The sequence below is a fragment of the Saccopteryx bilineata genome, chromosome 1 (genome assembly GCF_036850765.1).
Source record: "Saccopteryx bilineata isolate mSacBil1 chromosome 1, mSacBil1_pri_phased_curated, whole genome shotgun sequence".
Classification (NCBI taxonomy): Eukaryota; Metazoa; Chordata; class Mammalia; order Chiroptera; family Emballonuridae; genus Saccopteryx; species Saccopteryx bilineata.
In genome coordinates this window covers 79,597,534-79,617,589 of record NC_089490.1, presented here as the reverse complement: position 1 = coordinate 79,617,589, position 20,056 = coordinate 79,597,534, and the positions used below count along the sequence as shown (strand labels likewise).

Genomic DNA, 20,056 nt, shown 5'->3' with positions numbered 1-20,056 from the left:
CATTCTGCCCCCAGCCTGGTCCTGGGACCTGCCAAGAGAGGCACCTTTATGTGGCATGCATCCAGGTACCATGTAGCAGGCGTCAGGCATCCTGGTAGTAGTTGTTGAAGTTGATGCGCAACAGGAAGTCCTCCAGGTGGGGCTGGTAGCCTCGGTTCACCAGCTTGGTCACCACTGTGGGAAGGGCAGTAAGTAGCTGGGTGGGACCCTGCCCTGCTGCCCCAAAGCCCATGGGCCAGTGGGGGACAGCTCACCTTTGAAGAGGAAGTGGGAATAGTACTTGAAGGTATTGTAAGACTGCTGCATGAGGGCAAAGTTGGGGTGCTCGGCACCACAGGGGCCAGCCGGGCCCCAGGGCTGGGAGATGAGCTGGCTGCGGAACTTGAGAACCAGGCTGAAGACACTGTGGATGATGTTCATGACTGGCGCCGCCTTCTCCGTCAGCAGGCCCCTGGGGAGCAAGGGCCAGTGCCACTTATGGGTGGCCCAGCCTCAGGACAACCCTGGTGCCCATCCTCCCCTGCGTCCATGCCTCACCTGAAGACGGCCTTGTGCAGGTACTCTGCATGGGCACGTTGTATCTCCTCGAGGTCACCCACTGTGGCCAGCCTGGCCCGGAACTCACACCAGGTGACGTGCAGGATCTGGTTGGCAATGTAGCCCTGGATGACCTTCACGAAGTGCTGCATCTCGTGTTTGAAGAGCTGCAGCTGGCGGAACTGCACAGAACCTGCCGCTGGACTCACCAGGGCTGCGCAGAGGGTGGGGATAAGTAGCTGCTGCCCTAGCCACTGGAAGCCCAGAGGCACAGCTGGGGCTAGACCTCACCTGTGCGCTTGAGGTGGAAGCAGACGTCCTTGAGTGTCCACATCATGAGCTTCAACTGTAGCAGGAAGGAGAAGATGCCGCTATATCGGCTCAAGCAGCTCTCGGTGATGATGATGTTGAGAGGCCAGTCAACCTGTGTGAGAGGGGCCTCAGCATACCTGGCAGGACAGCCCCAACGTGCCAGCCTGTCCTGCCCATACCTCAAGCTCTACTGACCTTGTACCTGAGCTCCAGGCAGCTCAGCACGTCCGGGGCATTGGGGATGAAGGCCTCGGGCAGAAACTTGAGGGCAAAGGAGAGGTTGGCCGCGAGTGGGGAGTCACCATGCAAGCTGTACTGCAGTGCCTTGCGCAGCACCGCGTTGAGCACCAGTGGGTTGAGGAGCTCCCCAGGCGTCTGCCCCGCACCTAGCTGTGGGAGAGAACACAGGGTCCTAATGCAGTCCAGCCACCACCCTCAAGCATCACCCTTGTACCCCAACACAGGGCTCACCTTTTCAAAGAGCAGGTCGCTTAGGGACTGTGCAAACTCCCCATCCTCCATTAGCAAAAAATGCCTCAGTGCCTCAAAGTGTGCCTCTAGCTGGAGCTCCACGAAGAAGTAGTCCACTGCAGCCTTGTTCACCAGGGAGATGCTAGCAGAGCAATCGGTCAGCGGTGATCAGCACCAACCAGGAGGTGGGTGGGGCCAAACATGGGCAGGGCTGCATGGGCAGATACTCACTGGGCTGCCAGTGGTGCAGTGACCGAGTGCTTCATGAGCACTGGCAGTGGGAGCAGCTCACTCAGCTGCACTGCAGTCTCATCCGTGATTTCATCGATGCCTGATGGGCCCTGGGTGTCTTCAGGGAGGGCAAAGGCCCGGGGAAGCCCATGGTGTAAAAGGCGGGCAACAGTAGGCTCTGCTGTGGGGGTGACAAAGACTGCGGTCCACCCCAGGGACGTGCTGCTGGGCACCCACCTGCCCACCATGGTCGACCCACTCACACATGGCTTCGTAGCTGTCCGGGTACTGCTCTAAGTGGTACTTCCCCACCAGGCCTGCCAGGTAGGCCTGCTCGCTGTCCTGGTGCGCAGCCACTGCCCTCTCCTCCAACTCCTCTGCCTCCTCACCAGAGCTAGGGCTGTTCTGTGGAGCTGCACCTTCCTAAGACAACCCAACTTCAAGACACCTGCCTCTTCCCCTTATCCAAAAGAGGAAGGACAGGTGACTCACTGCCCATGCAAGGCCAGGCAGGGGTGGCCTACACAGTGTGCTCCCCTACCCTGAACCCCCAACCTCATCTGCCCTGACCTGTGAGCTTGAAGGCTGGCTTGGAGAGCAGTCATCAGAGTCCCCACTCCTCCCTGGGCCTGAGTGACACAAATGGAATGGGAGGTGGTGTCTAAGCCAAGTGCCTGCTGTAGGCAGAACTCCAGTCCCCATGAGAATAGTCTTCACCCTTTCTCCCTACCCCTCCTGAACCCAAAGACTCCACCAGTGACAGGACAGCACTGTGGTCCCACTGACCTGGCTCTTCAGGGATGCTGTCTCTCAGAGCATCAGGTGTGGCCACAGCAGATGGCAAGGCCTGGAGGCCACTTTCTTCTCCACTTTCAGCCACTGGAGTGCTGTCTGAGGGCAGTTCTGCCAGCAGCCGTGGCTCATGTTCCCAGGCAGGGTTCTGTGCTCCCAAGCTGAGGCTTGACTGGGACATGTGGTCAGGGGGGCTCTGAAGGGGCCTGGGTATATCAGGTGGGGCTTCCTCTGGGTGCACCCCCAGTGTCACCTGGGACTGAGACACGTGCCCATGGATGTTCCACCGTGGCCGGGAGGGCACCACATCCCACACGTTCTCCCCCACCCTGATGCTGGCATCAGACACGTGTCCATGGACGTTCCACCGTGGCCGGGAGGGCACAACATCCCACACGTTCTCCCCCACCCTGATGCTGGCGTCAGACACGTGTCCATGGACGTTCCACCGTGGCCGGGAGGGCACCACATCCCACACGTTCTCCCCCACCCTGATGCTGGCGTCAGACACGTGTCCATGGACGTTCCACCGTGGCCGGGAGGGCACCACATCCCACACGTTCTCCCCCACCCTGATGCTGGCATCAGACACATGTCCATGGACGTTCCACCGTGGCCGGGAGGGGGCTGCTCTAGAGGTATAACCAGCTGTGAGAATACCACCCTCTGACACATGCCCAGAGGGCTGCCCCAGGGCCTGGCTGCTCCCTTCCTGTGGGGGATTGCTGCTGGGCAGGAGTGGGTAAGGCAGACCCAACTGTCCATCCCCAGATGCACAAGTATCCAGCTGCAGGTGAGTGTCCCCCCACAGCTGCAGCCCCTCACAGCCCAAGCTGCCTCCTACCATCTGGAGGGACTCTGGGGAGGCTGAGGTGACCACTGCTGGCCTCAGGATAGTTCTGAAATCATACTCCTGTGGCCGAGAGGACCCTGTGCCTGCCGTTGTAGACGGAGCCAAGGGGGGCAGGTCTGAGCCAATGGTCTGCAGTGCCTCCTCCAGGACAGGGGCCACAGTATCCATAGGCTGTTCAGCACCCTGGCCTGTGGGCAGGAAATCTTGGATGCTGAAGCTTGCAGAGAATGGGCCCATCACTTCCATCTGCCCTGGCTGTGAGCCTGCTCCCAGCTCTGAGCTGCAGGCCCCCACTGCTAGAGGCTCGAGGACCTGTGGCATCAGCTCGCTCAGCCTGCTCGGGCCATCCAAGGCAGCCACATGCTGCTCTGAAGACCCAGAATGACAGCTGCCACCTCCATCAGGGTGCTCGGGACCTGGAGACAAGGCCTGAAACATAAGTACACATTGGTCTCTCCAGTTATCTGGCTGTCTCCAAGTTCAGTTCTACAACCAGCACCAAAACCTATCAAGTGGGGGGCTGTGGGGACACAAGACAGACACCTGCTGGGCTCTCTGAGCAACACGCTACCTGCCCTGGATCCTGCCTCAGCCCCTCACCTGGGAGCATGCACTTGGGAGAGAAGTCAGTGGTTCCTGGGGCTTCCCCTCAGACGAGTCTTTCAGCATAGCCTGAAATGTAATTAGCAGGAAGTGAGGCAGTAGAACCAACATTGAGCCACACACCACCTTGCCCAGAGCCTCTACACCCATGGGCCACAACTGCCTAGAGCAGGAGTCCCCAAACTTTTTACACAGGGGGCCAGTTCACTGCCCCTCAGACCGTTGGAGGGCCGGACTATAAAAAAAACTATGAACAAATCCCTATGCACACTGCACATATCTTATTTTAAAGTAAAAAAACAAAACGGGAACAAATACAATATTTAAAATAAAGAACAAGTAAATTTAAATCAACAAACTGAACAGTATTTCAATGGGAACTATGGGCCTCTCACTGACCACCAACGAAAGAGATGCCCCTTCCGGAAGTGTGGCGGGGGCGGATAAATGGCCTCAGGGGGCCACATGCGGCCGTAGTTTGGGGACCCCTGGCCTAGAGAGTGCTCAGAGCCCCTTCCCAGCCATGTCTCCCCTAGAAGGGTGCACAAGTCTGCATGAAGTTTGAGGGGGTTCCAAGTCCCCCAAAGCCCAGGGGAAGAGCTACCCCCTGAAACATACCTGAATGTGCTCCTGATCTTCTAAGAGAAAGTGAACCCGTGCGCTCGCCAGTTTGTGCCTCTGGATTTTCCACAGCGCCTTCTGCTCTCGACGAGCTGCCTCTGCAGACAACTTGCTATAATGGTCAACCAACGCCTGCCTGAAGCCACATCCAGAGAGAACTGGTCACCAGTCACCCCACACTAGACAGTTGGCTCCTCACAGGGATGGCTGTCCATGGCAGAAACGCCCTGATGGGTGGTCTGTATGCACAGCCTGGCACCTTCCCCAGGCCACCAACTGGTCCCTCTGTGCCCCACAGATCCTATCAGGGCCTTGCCTTGTTGTTCCACCCACCATACTTGGAGCCCCTGGGGAACAGGTGCCCAACCAGAGCTTGGCTGAACACCAGACTGAGCCACTACACAGCCTGAGGCAAAGAGCCCAAGGCCTCCCTTCCTCAGCTTTATTGAAAGAACAGCATCTACCCACACACACATGCATGTACATGTGTACATATACACACAGAGACATATACATATGCAGCAGACGTGTGTACACAGACACATGTGCACATATCACTCTGGCTCTAGGTCACCGTTTTATAAACAGTATCTGAGGTCAGGACACCAAGGCTATGAGCTGAAAGGGACAGCCCCTCTCACAAAGACCCCCCTCAAGAGGCCAGCTCTGCTCCCAGCTTATAGGAAATGCAAGAGAGGGTGGCACAAGCTTGACATCATAAGAGAACAACTCTGGGATGCTGGTCTGGACAAGCTCCCCACCTCTGTCAGGCTGATAACAGGTTTAAATTAAATGAACAGGCACACCCATGTGCTCTGGAGCACAGCCCTGCCTTTCTTCCAACTTTCTCAGGTGAGTAACTCTGCTCTCTTTTTCCCAGCTCTAACAGTCCTGGTGAGATTTGCAATCAGGGGAGCAGCAGACAGCAGTAGCTCATCATAGGCTCACCACCTGAACCTGACTCCAAGGCCCCCTTTCTTTGACTTTTCAGTGAGCTAACAGCAGCTCTTCCTTTGCTTACTTCTGTCACTGTGACTTTTACTTTTTGGTGAGTCCACACAGCCCAGCATGACTCACTTCTTTCCTATAACCTTTCTAGGGAGCCAAAGTAGAATGCCACCTAGGCTTTTTCCTGTTGCTTCTTCTAACCGAAACCCTTCCTTTGTTTCACTGTCCCCAACTATTTTTTTAAATTTTTTAAAAATTCATTTTAGAGAAGAAAGAAAGAGAAAGAAGGGAAGAGCAGGAAGCATCAACTCTCATATGTGCCTTAAATGGGTAAGCCCAGGGTTTTGAACTGGTGATCTCAGCGTTCCAGGTCGACGCTTTATCCACTGCGCCACCACAGGTCAGGCCAGTCCCCAACCTTAATAAACATATTCTCAAAATAATTAAATGAACAGGAGCTGTTTAACTTAGAGACAAAGAGGAGGGACAAGCAAGCATAGTATACAGACCTGCCTGGACTCCAATCAACACAGATCAACCACAAGCAGACATTCTGGGGCAGCTAAGGACACCTGAACATGCCAACGTCCACATCCAGAAGCACTGAGGCCAAGTGAATGCTGGGAGTCAAGAAAACTACTTGAAATTTTTCAAAATAAAAAGTAAAATGATCGTCACTAAGATCAAAGCAGTTATGGGGCCCCTGCCGTGCCCTCAGCCAAGGAGGGTCAGCCCAGAGTGACTGTCCCGCCCATGGCTGCCCTACCTCGTCTTCCTCTCCAGCTGCTCCTCCAGAGCCTTCAGCCTCTTCTCCTTATCGCGGAGTTCACGGGCATAGCTGAAGTCATCCTCCAGCTCCTCCTGCCTGGCTGCCCGGCGTCGCTGAACAACATGCCTTCATGTAGCCTCACTTGTTAAACCTGACCCCGTGAGCCGACCCCTGACCCCTGGAGCCAGACTACCTACCTCCTGGTCCTTCACAAACTGCTCTTTCAGCCTCTGAAACTGCTCTCGCTTCCGGGCGTCCAAGGCCATCCGTTCAGAGATCTGCCGATCTGCATGGAGACAGAGAAGGCACCATTGTGAGGAGCCCCCAGCAGGCAGCCCCCAAAATCAGAAGGAGAACCTGAGACACACGCACCACTCAATGCACTCAGGACCCTGGACGCTGCTTCTCGGGCGTGGACAATTAACTCTTGTTTAGCAATTTCCATTCGTAATTCCTGGAAAAGACCATCAGTGAACATATCTTGACTCTCTGTCCCTTCCTCTGGGCTGGATGGCCACAAGGGGGTTGCTCAGACCCCAGAAGGGCTCCTCCAGGGACAGTGTCCAGCTGAGGGCAAGGTGCTCCATCCTAAGCAGTGAGAAGGCTAGATCCTAGGGCAGCTGCCATGGTGTCGCACAGTGATCTGGGACTGAGACCCCAGGGCTGAGTGTGCTAGCCCTGGAGGGAACCAAGGAGCACAGGGAGTGACATCCCTGAGGGGAAGGAGGACCAGTTCCTTCTCCAGCTCCCAGTCAGCTCTGGGAAGAGAAAGAGGACAGAACTCCTGCCCTGGGCATTCCCCACCCAGACACACCCCCAGGACAGAGAACACCAGGGGCAGCACTGTCTCCCACACCCCACATCCAGCACCCCTTGGAGGGGAGGAGGGTGTGAGGGAAGCCCCCAGGGCCATGATCCTCACACCTTCTCCTCCTTGCTGATGGAGCTATGGCGTGCCACCCTCTCCATCCGCCCCACGTAGATGGCACAGTCCTTCTCAATCTCCTTCAACTCCTCGAGGGAGAAAATCACTGAGATCCGGGGTACAGGAACATCAGACCAGCAGAGGTAATGCTGTCAAAGAGGGAGAAACCACCATGAGCTCTGTGACACGTGGCCCCATACCCAGCTCTATTTCTATGCTTCTGGTCACCATGCAGAGTTCACTTCTCAACCAAGGGGAATGAATCCTCCACAGCTTCAAAGACACCAAACAGGCTGTGTGGGATCTCTGCCCAGGCCCAGGCTCCCTGCAGCAGAGGCAGGTCTGAACCCAGGGACAACCTTCAGAAGCAGCTGCAAGGACCTGGAGGTCCTGAGCCTCTCTCATCAGAGGACCAGGCACTGAGGTCAGCCCACACAGGGTAGACCAGGCCCTACTCCATGCCACCCCTGGGGCCTCACCCTACCCCAGAGCCAATCTCCAGGGAGCTCCTGGGCACTCCCTGCTACAAGCTAACCTGCATAGTCCCTGAACCTGGCTCCTCCTCTGCCCTGACCCTGCCCAGGCCCACAGCGGCCCCTGGTCTAGTCTCTACTCGCTGTTTCTGCTGTCTGGAAACCCCAGGTCCACATTGCTGGCCCACCAGGCTCTCTGCTCAGATAGCAGACAGCACCTCCTCTCAGAGGCTGCCAGTCCATCCATACCCCACTGCTGCCACCTGGGCCTTGGCCATGTGGACACTGGCCCAGGCCTCCATCCAGGCTTCTGCTCCAGAGCACTGCCAACCCCCAGTCCAGGGAGACACAACTCCCTAAACCAGCCCATTCCATCTTCCTGTAGCACATCCCCACCCGCTGGGACATCTCCATAAAGAAGAAAGAGAGAAGAGCCCCCCCTCCATCCCTTGGCCCCGGAAACCATCTTCGCTTTTCCTCCCATCTTTGAACAAGTGCCCAGAGACGGGAGACATTTGTGTCATGAAACACTGAGGAAGAAGTCACCATGATCCCAGTACCAATGCGCTGACCCAGAGCTGAGGACAGATGGCCAGGTCTAGGGATACAGGGCATGACAGATCTTGACCTCAGCTCCCAGGGGCCAGAGGGATGAGGGGCAGGGTAGGAGACAGTATGCTGCGGGGCTCATGTGGGGGACCAGCCTCACCCGAGGGCAGCAGAGCTTCAGCAGGTTAATGGTCTTCCCACACACGTACACGTCATGAGCAATGTGCTTCAAGAATGCGGGCACGCAGTCCTCCACCTCCTTGGAAATGAGCACGTAGCCATGGGTCCAGTAAGACTTGTCTGAGAATGGGACAAGACATAGCTGGCCTGTGACTGTGACCACCAACTCACCTGATGGCACTGAGGCCCAGCCTACCAGCTAGCCACCACCTACCTCTGAAGCCCAGGTACTCATGGTTCACCTGGATCATGAACTCGCCATAAACATCTCTGAAGACCCCACTGTACACCCAGTCATGGATGAATCTGCCAGGGTGGGAGGGCCAGCAGTGAGGTGGGCATGGCTGGCACCACGATGGGCATGACAGCCATAGGTCGAGGGGTCTACCTAGGGAGCCCAATCCAAGCACCTCCCCCACTGTGTCCTCCCCCTCCCCATCTCACATCCCTGCTGTCAGCAGGTGTCTGACAAGGGAATGCAGCTCAAATATCTGGTAAGACTGAGTGTAGCCCCGCCCCACCCCAGGCTCCACTGCCCACCGTGTGTAGGGCTCGCAGCTGATCTTAAGCAGGGATAGCAGCACTGGGTAGTGTTCATTGCTACAGTTATCCAGGGCCTCCTGGTAGAGGTAGGAGAGCAGCTTTACCCCCTGAAGACAGAAAAGGAAGGGGGCTCAATGGATGCATGGGACCCTGAAGCCCCACCCAGGTGGCCACGCTCAGCCACATCCCCTTTCTTGGAGCCTGCACAACTCACAGTGGGGAACGTCATCCTGGGCTCTCCTCCACAGGTGCCGACACCACAGAGCTCAGCCAGGTACCTAGACACAGAGGCCAGGTTAGAGCAGGTACTCAGATTCCCTAGACCAGGTGAGAACAGGTGAGCAGAATGTGTCGCAGGCCCTTCCCTCCCCATCTTCACACTCTGGTTTTAAAACCAGCTGCATTTCAGGATCTCAGATTTCAGCTTCCTGCTAGGTCCCTCTCCAGGTACCCATGCACCTTCACCTCCTTCCCAGGCTCAGCCAGGGCTCTGTCACTCAGTACTGACCTTCCCTCGCACCTGGGCTCTATTCCCACCACATTACCCAGGTTGCCACCTCTGGCCCAGATGACACTAAGCCCCCTCTCAGGCCCCTCATCCTGTCTACCCACTGTAGTCCACACAGCTCCACAGCACCCCCAGGCCCTCACCTCCCTTACTGTGCCCCACCTCCATCCCTTGGGGCCTCCACACACCTCTCCTTTCCCTCTGCATTCTCCTCCCCAGGCCCTAGCCCTCACTCTATTCTCCACATGGCACTTGCCAACAGGCACCTGTGTGGGCTAACTGGTTCCTGAGTGCCAGAGCCAGGTCTATGAGGACCCCATGTGCCCTTCAGGTGGGAGTCCCTGCCATGGTAGGCCGCAGTCAGGCACACGCACAGTGCCCAGCACCTGGAGAACTCAGCTGGTGCAAAGGCTGTTCAGACGCCTACCAGGAAGGCTATCTCCAGGCCCCCAGCCAGCCCCCATGCTCGGCTGCTGTGCTGTGGCTCACCTGAGCTGCCGGCCCAGCTTCTTGAAGAGAAAGCCAATGGTGAGGAGGCTCAGAGTGGGAGGCGTGGAGAGGACGCAAGCCCGGTAATACTGCAGGTACCTCCTCAGGCCGCTGGTGAAGGCCTGTGGGGCAAGGGGACTGAGAGGAGTGCGACTGGGCACACAGACACAGTCACCCAGCTCAGGACTTGAAGGATACACTGGTGCTGAGGAGAGAGAGGGCCTGGCTGCCATCACCTAACCCTGGGCTCCATTTCCCAAGGAACTGGCACCTGTGGGTCATGCCCAGAACCCCCAGCCCAGCTGGAAGGACCTGGGCCCTCTGCAAATCCTGTCCCTGCAGCCAGGAGCAGCCACAGCAGGAAACTGGAAGCAGTGGGCCTCGGGGGGATTCTGGCAAGGGTGGCCAGGCACTGAACACAGAAGCTGACTGAGAGGGCCTCTAGCTGTCAAACCACAGGGCTCAGTGACACATGCGCACCAGGCGACATCACAGCAGCATAGCCCCAGCTCAACTCACACCTTCACAGGACATCTGCAGGAAACGCTCCAGAACCAGCAAGAAGACCACTGTCCTGCCCTCAGGTCCTAGATGGCAGAGCAGTCCTGCCTGTGTCAGTGTCCTTCCCTGTCCTCCATAAGCCTCGTCTACACCTGAGCCTCATCATGTCCCCTCAACTGGCCATCTGCAGTGCCAAAATGTGAAGGGACCATGCAGCCTCGCCCCCACAGGCTGTGCTGCCCTGCCTCCTCCGCCCCTCTCCCTGAAGGCTCTGTCAGTGCTCCCAGAATGCCCTGTGCAACTAGCTGCCTGTCCCTCCCATGAAGCTGTACTCCTGTCCTGGGAGACTGTACCCTGCACAGGGACAGCTGAAAGGCTTTCAGGGAGACCTGCTCAGCCCCAGCTCCTGTAACTCCACTTGCCCAATAAGGAAAATCCACTGTGTCAATTGCCATGCAACTTGCTGAAAACCTGGTGGGAAACAGCCCTGTGTGCCCACCCCATACTACCTGGTCCTTACCCCAGGCCCCCCAAATGTGGACCATACCTGCCTCCCACTATCCTGTAGCCCAAACGTGTCTGCCCAGGTTTCCAGTGAAGTGACAGTGTTGAAACCTCCCGGTCATGAGGAGTAACCATCATACTCTCATTACAAGGGAATGGTTGCAGTGGTGCTGGGACAGGATCTGAGGCTGTTTTTTCCAGACCACGTGCACAGGTCTCAGGAGAGGCTGTGACGGCGCCTACCTGGAACACGAGGCCCTTGCTGCACCAGGCGTCCAGAACAGGCTGCAGAGAGAAGTTGCTCAGGCGTGCGTAGTGGGTCCCACACTCAGCCACCTCTGAGAGGAGGCTGCTGATGCTCTCAGGGGACGTTCCAGATACATGGATGCCCCGCTTCACCATGAAGGCCTGAGTCAGCTGGAAAGGGCAAAAGAGAGCTCCCTGAGGCCAGACATCTAGGACCCCTTCCACCATGCACCAGCCACGACTCTGCCCAAAGGGCCCAAGACTGAGTGTTCCAACCCAAGACAGACAAACAGGAAGGTCCAAAGGCAAAAGCAGATGGCCACATATCATACCCACCCAGCTGTCCCATCCCTAGTAATGGAGACATACAGAAACAAGGTGTCATTTCCCACTGACTACACTGTAATACATGTGTAAAAGGTCAATCCATTTGTGGAAAGCATGCAGGGAGACAGGGTGCCCTCCATGCCACATGAGAAGTGCACATGGCCCTTGCCAGCTGGCTCAGTGGCAGAGCGTCAATCTGGCATGTGGGTGTCCCGGGCTCAATTACCGGTCAGGGTACACAGAAGAGCCCATCTGCTTCTTCCCTTATCCTCTTGCTTCTCTCTATATATATTTCTTCCCTCCCTGCAGCCATAGCTCCATTGGAGCAAGTTGGCCCTGGGCACTGAGGATGGCTCCATGGCCTCAGCCTTAGGCACTAAGAAGAGCTCAGTTGCTGAGCAAGGGAGCAATACCCCAGATGGGCAGAGCATCGCCCTCTAGTGGGCTTGCCAGGTCAATCCCAGTCAGGGTACATGCAGGAGTCTGTCTCTCTGCCTCCTCTCCTCTCACTGAATAAAAAAAAGAATAATAAAAAGAAAAAGAATAAAATACTTAGAGATAAATTTAACCAAGGAGGCAAAAGGCTTATTACAGTAAAAACTGTAAAACTTTGCTGAAACAAATTAAAACCTAAATGAATGAAAAGACATCCCATGTTCATGGACTAAAATATTTAGCATTGTTAAGATGACGGTAATACCCAAAGCAATCTATAAATTCAATGCAACCCCCCATCAATATCCAATGGCGTTTTTTGCAGAGATAGAAAAACCTATTCTAGCCTGACCAGGTGGTAGCGCAGTGGATAGAGCATCGGACTGGGATGCCGAGGACCCAGGTTCGAGACCCCAAGGTCGCCAGCTTGAGCGCGGGCTCATCTGGTTTAAGCAAAAGCTCACTAGCTTGGACCCAAGGTCACTGGCTCAAGCAAAGGGTTGCTCAGTCTGCTAAAGGCCCGCAGTCAGGGCACATGTGGGAAAGCGGTCAATGAACAACTAAGGTGTTGCAACGCGCAACGAAAGACTTCTCATCTCTCCGTTCCTGTCTGTCTGTCCCTATCTATCCCTCTCTCTGACTCTCTGTCTCTGTAGGAAAAAAAAAAAGAGAGAAAAATCTATCTAAAATTCATATGGAAATGCAAGGGGCCCTTAATAGCTAAAGCAATCCTGAAAACGAAGAAAAAAGCTGGAGGACTCACACCTCCCAAGTTCAAAACTTACTACAGAGCTATACTAACCACTAATCAACCACTGTAGTCCTGGGATAAAGACAAATATACAGACCAATGGAACAAAACAGAAAACTCAGGAATAAACCCCCACATACAGGATCAATTAATTTTCAACAAGGGTACCAAGACCATTCAATGGGAAAAGAATACTTTCAACAAATGATGCTGGGAACACTAGCTATCCACATAAACTCAAAAGAAGTGAAAGCAGGACCCAAACAGAGATCTGCACACCAATGTTGACAGCAGTATGACTCAGAACAGCCAAGAGGTGGGAGCAAACAAGTGTCCATCAAGGGATGATGGTAAACCAAAACACAGTGCATACATATGTTGAATCCTGCTCAGCCTTAAAAAGGAAAGATTTTCTAACCCGTAGAATGACATGGGTAATGCTTGAGGACACTGTGCTCACTGACATGAGCCAGACACAGAAGGACACATAATATAGTCTACTGATATGAGGCACCCCAAAGAATCACATTCATAGAGACAGAAAGCAGATGGTGGTGTCGGGGAACGGGGATAGGGTTAGTGTTTAACAGGAACTGGCTTCATTTGGGAAAATGGAAAGTTCTGGAGATGATGGTGGTGATGGCCACACAACAATGTGAATGTAATTAATGCCGTGGCCCTGCACTCTACTCTTAAGTGGTCATGATAGTATGTTTTAAGTCATATAACAAAACATTATGAGGCTATAAAAACGAGGTTCTAGAACCATCTCCAGAGGGCGGCCCTCAGCAGCAGCATGGCCCAAGTGTGCCTTCTCAGGAGAAGGGGGCCCCAGAAACCTGTACAAGGCTTCACTTCCATCACTGCACTCACTTATGAGGCCCAGCAAGAGCAAAGGGCTGGGTAAACTGCAGCTCCAGGCCCAGTGGGAGCAAGACCCCCAGCCAACTGGCCAGGAGAGATGTCCACAAAGTGCAAAAAGCCAGCAACAGTCACCATTCCAGGTGGCCCTTCCTAAAGGCCAGTCTGGGCTGTCCTCACACAGGACACTTGAAGGGAAAGGACAAGGACATGCTGGGTCTGTTTCTATTGTTTCACCAATAGCAATGAACATATTACTTTTGTGCAATATGCAAAAGGACATTAATAAATGAACAGTTTTTTATTTATTTTACAGAGACAGAGTTAGACAGGGACAGACAGACAGGAATGGACAGAGGTGAGAAGTATCAATCTTTAGTTTTTCATTGAGACACCTTAGTTGTTCATTGATTGCTTTCTCATATGTGCCTTGACCATGGGGCTACAGCAGACCAAGTAACCCCTTGCTCGAGCCAGTGACCTTGGGTCCAAGCTGGTGAGCTTTTGCTCGAACCAGATGAGCCCACGCTCAAGCTGGCAACCTCAGGGTCTTGAACCTGGGTCCTCTGCATCCTAGTCCGATGCTCTATCCACTGCGCCACTGCCTGGTCAGGTGATAAAAGAACAGGTTTTAGAAACCATGTCAACACAATAAATTATAAAATAATAAAAAATATTTGTAAAAATAAGTAAATGAGCAGTTTTTAGAACTGAACAGAGAAACACATTGTGGTAGTTGCTGCAGAGCCGGCTTCCAGGCCCACCAGGCCCGGCCCTCAGGCTCAGTCTGAGGCCGTCCACTCACTGCACTGGCCTCCTCCTACCCTGTGGAGTGGTTGGGCTGTGCTGGCCAGCAGTCCTGCGCTGGTGCGGTGGCCACATGCCAACACCCCTTACCTGGCAGAGCGGAAATGTGGTGGACACGACCCCAATCAGGACATTCAGCACATCCTTCACCAGCTCACACTCCTTCACCAGCACAGGCTGTGCTGCCTGCGGGACGGCCCCGGCCAGCACCTGCAGCTCCCCTTGGTGCAGCCTGCAGAATCTGTCAAAGGTGTCCCTTCCCGCCTCAGTGAGATAGGGCTCCTCTCTATAGCCAGGGGGGCTGTGGAGACAGAGTAACAGACACCTCAACTACATGAACAAAGGGCAGGAGAAAGTGACTCAATACAACAAAATGGCTAAGAAATAGAGAGCGGGTGTGTATCTAACCAACCATCAGCCTCAGTCAGCTCTGCAGGCTCAGCTCGAGCTGCACGGGATCCTATCCAGGTAACTCGCAGAGCCCTCACCCATCAGCACCCACTGAGTGCATGTGGTGGTCTTCAGGACGACAACTTACTCACTCACAACATATCTTTATGTTAAAAACAAGCACAAGGTTTGCACACCCATGTGCACAGCAGCATACCCACAACAGCCCAAAGGTGGAAGCAGCCCAAGTGTCCATCGAAGGATGGATGAATTAAAAACACGGTCCACCCAAACAATGGAATACTATCCAGCCTTCAAATGGAAAGACATTCTGGGACCTGCTACAACAGAGACAAAGCTGGAGAGCATTGTGCTCAGTGAAATAAGCCAGACACAAAAGGACAAGTATTGTAGATTCCACTTATAGGAGGACCCTGCAACGGGCAGATTCAGAAAGGATGGTGTTCCCAGGGGCTGGGGGGGAGATGAGGAGTTAAAAGTTTAATGGGACTGAGTTTCTGTTTGGGAAGATGGAAAGTTCTGGAGATGATGGTGGTGATGGCTACACAAGGTGAATGTATTTAATACCACTGAACTGTATACTTAAAAATGGTTACAGTGTTAAAGTTTATATCATGTATATTTTACAACCCCCTCCAAAGGAAAGCAAGATGGATAGACAGAGCAAAAAGTCTCATGAATTTTTTTAGCACAAAACAATATATCACTAGGTCTTGCAGAGTGTGCTCTGGACATAGGGTAATAGCCACAGGCTTTGCTCTGGAGGGTCCTGTGCTGAGTTCACCCAGCACAGTCACATCGTTCAAAATTAGCCAAAAACACGGTACTTTTACATATTCATTTGAAAACCATCAACCTCTACTGAAAAGTATGAAAAAAACTGTCTTTTAAAATCCACTGGAAAAAGTAACTTCTTAATAAACAGAGGTCAGGATTACAGGCCTTTCTAAAACTTTCCTTCTCATTTTCAACAGCTGACTGGCTCTTTTGTCCTACCCTCCCCCCCCCCCAATTTTTTTTTTAGGTCTAGCAAATCAACAAGTATTTATTTTTCAAAGACAAAAGTCATTTTCCACAGGGTGGGTAACAGGCTTCAAGCTATTATAATGTTGAGGGGTATCAAACCCCCAGCATGCTGCACCTCCACCACAGGCACAGTACACTAGATACAAGAACAATACATCTCAGGCCCTGGCTGGTTGGCTCAGTAACAGAACATTGGCCTGGCGTGTGGAAGTCCCAGGTCAGGGCACACACAGGAGAAGCGCCCATCTGCTTCTCTACCCTTCCCCCTCTCCTTCCTTTTTATCTCTCTCTTCCCCTCCCGCAGCCAACGCTCCACTGGAGTAAAAGTTGGCCCAGGCCCTGAGGATGGCTCCATGGCCTCTGCCTAAGGTGCTAAAATGGCTCTGGTTCCAACGGAATGACAGCCCAGATGAGCAAGTATTGCCCCCTGGTGGGCATGCCGAGTAGATCCTGGTCGGGCGCATGCGGTAGTCCATCTGACTGCCTTCCTGCTTCTAACTTCAGAAAAATACAAAAAAAAAAAAAATGCATTTCTGAACTCGTTAAAATCACAATGCTTTTCAGCCGACAATACACCATACTGTGCTCTTCCCTCACAATTATCCAAGTGCAGCCAAGTGCAGGGAAAACACGTGGCTCCTACCCCCACTCTTCCAGGGTCACCCCAGCACCACCACACACCCCCATGACTCAGAGCCAAGGGAGAAAAGCCCATGCAGGAAACCACCAAAATCAACTCGTCCTTACAGAGAACTCAGCCCCTAACAAAAGGAAAAGGCTTCCCTAGAATGGATGGCAGGCACAGAGCAACAGCAGAGGGCATCCTGCAGAACAACTGGCTCTCAGGGACAGCACAGTGGGGGAAGGTCCTCCAGAGGACCAAGGCAGGGGCAGAGTTTACAGTCCTGGGGTTGTGCATGGACACGGAGTTCTGCTTATGGTGGGAACGCAGCTTCCCATAGCAGGAAATGAGCAGGCTGGGGATTAAATGAAAATGAGTTCTAGCGATTCAGCAAATAAACCTGAGTGAAAAGCCTCCATCCCCATTCAGGGAAGTCTGGAGAGACAAGCACGCTGCAGTCTCAGAGGCCCCTGGACCCAGATGAGCAGCGATCAGGGTAACACTGCTACGACCGCAACTGACCAGCTGGAGAGAACCACTCTCATCCTTCTGGATGTGAACAACAGTGGGCATGGAGAGTTTCCTTATCAGCACCCAAGCATGGGAGCATATATTCCAGCCCTGACCATTCACTTGCCACCCCACCGCAGACACCTCAACTGGGAGCCTTCATGGTAAGGACATTAACTCAGCCATTTGACGGCTTTAACTAGAAAGTGTGACCTGCAGAGTTGGTGGCCCAGTGGGAACCTCTGTGAAGCCTGAAGTCCTCGCCCCCAAGCATTTCTCTCAACTCCTGGAACAAAGACAATTCTGTGCACTAGCTTGACTGAAACTTGCAGGTCCCCCATCCAGTCACAGCAGCTTCTACAAGAGCCACCTGGGCTCTCTGGGTAAAGGCATGCTCATGTGCCAGAGGAAGGCAGTGCTTGTAATGGCAAAGGGGCACATACCAGCCAATTTGTTCCCAGCATCTCCGCTTGCTGACCTCGTAGGTGAGCACGGCGTCCCACAGGTCAATCTCAGGGGTTGTGCCCGGCTCAGACTGGGAGTCAGGAGTCAAATTGGATGCTGATTGGAACCCTTCATCTTCAGATGGATCCACACTCTGAGGCACCTGGAGACCAAGGGGGAAGAAGAAACACCATATGTGCCTTTGGGACTGTTTCACCCACATGATGGGAATTCCGGGCTTCTCTCCACATTTACTCACACCGGAAAGACCTAGCAGAATGTTTCCTGTTTTTCTTGAGCAGATATGTACTATGCAGTATTTTTGCCTCCATTAAATCAAGAATTAAAGAATTATGTTAATTTACTAAGGTTATCGATTTTTAATTTCACACAACACCTAAGCATCAATAACTTAAAATGAAATTTCACTTAAAATGAAACGCGTCCAAACTGGACATTCCATTTTGAAGAACCCAGCATAAAAATTATACTACAGACAGAAAAATTTACATAGACCAAGATGTTCACTATAGCATGGTTTGTTTGCAAGAAACTTAAGTGTCTTGTAGTGCAGGAATGAATGAGCAATGACAGTGCATCCTTCGGCAACATTGATCAAACCACAAAATACCAAGTTCAATCATGATTTACTTAATGCTATAGGAAAAATCCCATTTTACAGGTGGGAAAAAGTATATAAAACTCCATGCATGGGCTTGAATAGGCAGTGGCACAGTGGATAGAGCATCAGACTGGGAGGCGTAGGACCCAGGTTCGAAACTCCGAGGTCGCTGGCTTGAGCTCGGGCTCATCTGGTTTGAGCAAGGCTCACCAGCTTGAGCCCAAAGTCGCTGGCTTGAGCAAGGGGTCACTCGCTCTGCTGTAGTCCCCCAGTCAAGGCACATATGAAAAAGCAATCAATGAACAACTAAGATGCCACAACGAAAAACTGATACTTCTCATCTCTCTCCCTTCGTGTCTGTCCCTCTTTCTGTCTCTGTCACAAAAACAAAACAAAACCAAAACCTCCATGTATGGTATGGACACACATTTTATGCCACATGTGGCTACTGAACACTTGAAATGTGGCTTACATGACTGAGAAACTGAATTTTGTATTTCATTTTAATTGACTTATGTTTAAGTAGCACCTGTAGAAGGCAGAATAACATAACAACATGCCTTGTCAGGTAAACATGAAAAGCAGCATGTTGCTTAGGCCTATAGGTAGGCAGCGCTTTCCTAGCCAAGGAAGGTGGGTGCCTGCCAGCAGCCCAGCCTTGCCACAGTTCAGCCCCAAATGGCCTGGATTTAAGAGCTATTCTACCCTTCCCGTGACAAAAGAAAGGTCAGTGGAGACATTTCCAAAGGCCAGGGAGCCAGAGGCAGGAAAGCAGAACTCTACCTTGATGGCCAGTCCAGAGAGGTCTGCGCTGTCTGGCACCGGGGGCAAGTCCAGCCGTACATCCATGTCATATGTGCGACTGTGCACAAGGGCTCCGAAGAGTGAGACTCGGGTGTCTCTCTCAAACCTGTCACCACAAGGCTCACCATATGAGAAGAGCTGGGAAGTGGACAGGCCAGTGCCCGGCGCAGCCTCCATCACCCGAAGCGCTTTCTGGATCATATCCTGACATAAATACTCCTCTCTGGAGATCAGAGATTGAATGTCCATCTCAAACACACTCAGGTCATAGCAGTCATAGCCACTGTAGGGAACATTTCTCCCAACATGCTTGTTATTAAAAAAGTAGTCTCGTTTCCGGGGTAATACTTGAGGGGGCCCACTGCCAGCCAGCTGAACCAGCAGGTCCAAAACCGACCCCACCTCTACCACTGGACAGCAAGGGGCTGCTTCAAGTTTCTCCACAAGCTCCTCCAGACGGTCAGCCTCCGGGCCCAGGCCACTCACTCTCAAGTCAAAGGACAGCATGAGGATTTTGTTTTTCACCGGGAGTCTTGAGACGACGGGCTGCACCTTAGGAATCTCATCTTGGAAAAGATTCGTGAAGAGAGCATTATAGGCCACCCTCTTGAGGCTCTGCTTTGCCCTCCTGCGGTTCAGACTGCCCTGGCCCAGATGAGCCTTCGAGGCTGGCAGGAGAGCCTCGCACAGGTCATCGAACAGCTGGGTGATGCTGGTCATGCCCACCCCTCCCAGCTCGGTTCGGCCTGACTGACAGGCGGCCTCCATTAACTTCGGCCGGAGGCTCAGAATGGAATTGTCCCGCGTCTGCGGTGGCCCTGCCCTCCCCAGCCGGCCCGCAGCAGCCTGCAGGGCGCCAGCGCGGCACCTGCCAGCCCGTACCCCGCAACCGGCAGCGGTCACAGAACCGTGACAAACCGAAGGAGACGCGCGCAGAGACGCGCGCAGGCCGCACACAGCGAACACGGAGGCTTTGCACGCTCTGTCGGGGCCCTGAGAAAGGGCGGCTGGGAGAGACACCGCCCGCAGAAGGCCCCGCGGGGTCAGGCCTGCACGGCCGCCCGTTCACCCGAGGAAGAGAGCGCCACTGCAACTCCCACCGCCGCGCGTCACTACCAAGCGACCCACAAACCCGCGGAAGCTATCGCGCCGTAATTGCGTCATGCGGGGGGCCGGCGGCCGTGTGGAGGGGGCGGGGCCTTGGTGGCAGCCGGCCGTGGAGCACTTCCGGCTTGGGTGGGAAAACAGAGGCTGAACGCTGAGGGTTCAGTAACGTTGGCAGAGTCAGACTTTCTTTTCTTTTTTTTTTTTTTTTTGTAGTTTTCTTAAGTTGGAAACGGGGAAGCAGTCAGACTCCCGCATGCGCCCGACCGGGATCCAC

General features: G+C 53.7%; 1 protein-coding gene across 1 annotated transcript; it reads right to left on the bottom strand.

Annotated features, from left to right (window-relative positions):
* Positions 1 to 36: 36 nt before the first annotated feature.
* Positions 37 to 19,785, bottom strand: TUBGCP6 (tubulin gamma complex component 6). Its single transcript, XM_066254805.1, has 25 exons — positions 18,655 to 19,785; positions 17,249 to 17,412; positions 14,327 to 14,537; positions 11,053 to 11,226; positions 9,805 to 9,926; positions 9,022 to 9,085; positions 8,805 to 8,914; positions 8,479 to 8,570; positions 8,245 to 8,384; positions 7,062 to 7,211; positions 6,510 to 6,591; positions 6,335 to 6,423; positions 6,135 to 6,250; positions 4,418 to 4,556; positions 3,797 to 3,868; positions 2,338 to 3,625; positions 2,122 to 2,180; positions 1,815 to 1,974; positions 1,552 to 1,732; positions 1,321 to 1,462; positions 1,045 to 1,239; positions 829 to 961; positions 538 to 751; positions 255 to 451; positions 37 to 174 (listed from the first exon to the last, which is right to left on the bottom strand). The coding sequence occupies exons 1-25, from the start codon at positions 19,441 to 19,443 to the stop codon at positions 83 to 85; spliced, it is 5,175 nt and encodes a 1,724-aa protein (XP_066110902.1). The 5' UTR covers positions 19,444 to 19,785; the 3' UTR covers positions 37 to 82.
* Positions 19,786 to 20,056: the final 271 nt, after the last annotated feature.

Coding starts and splice junctions, on each gene's coding strand:
- TUBGCP6 (XM_066254805.1), bottom strand. CDS start 19,443: ATGGAGGCCGCCTGTCAGTCAGGCCGAACCGAGCTGGGAGGGGTGGGC. Junction 3,869..4,417: donor AAGATCAGGAGCACATTCAG/GTATGTTTCAGG, acceptor ATTACATTTCAG/GCTATGCTGAAAGACTCGTC. Junction 1,733..1,814: donor GGACAGCTACGAAGCCATGT/GTGAGTGGGTCG, acceptor TCACCCCCACAG/CAGAGCCTACTGTTGCCCGC.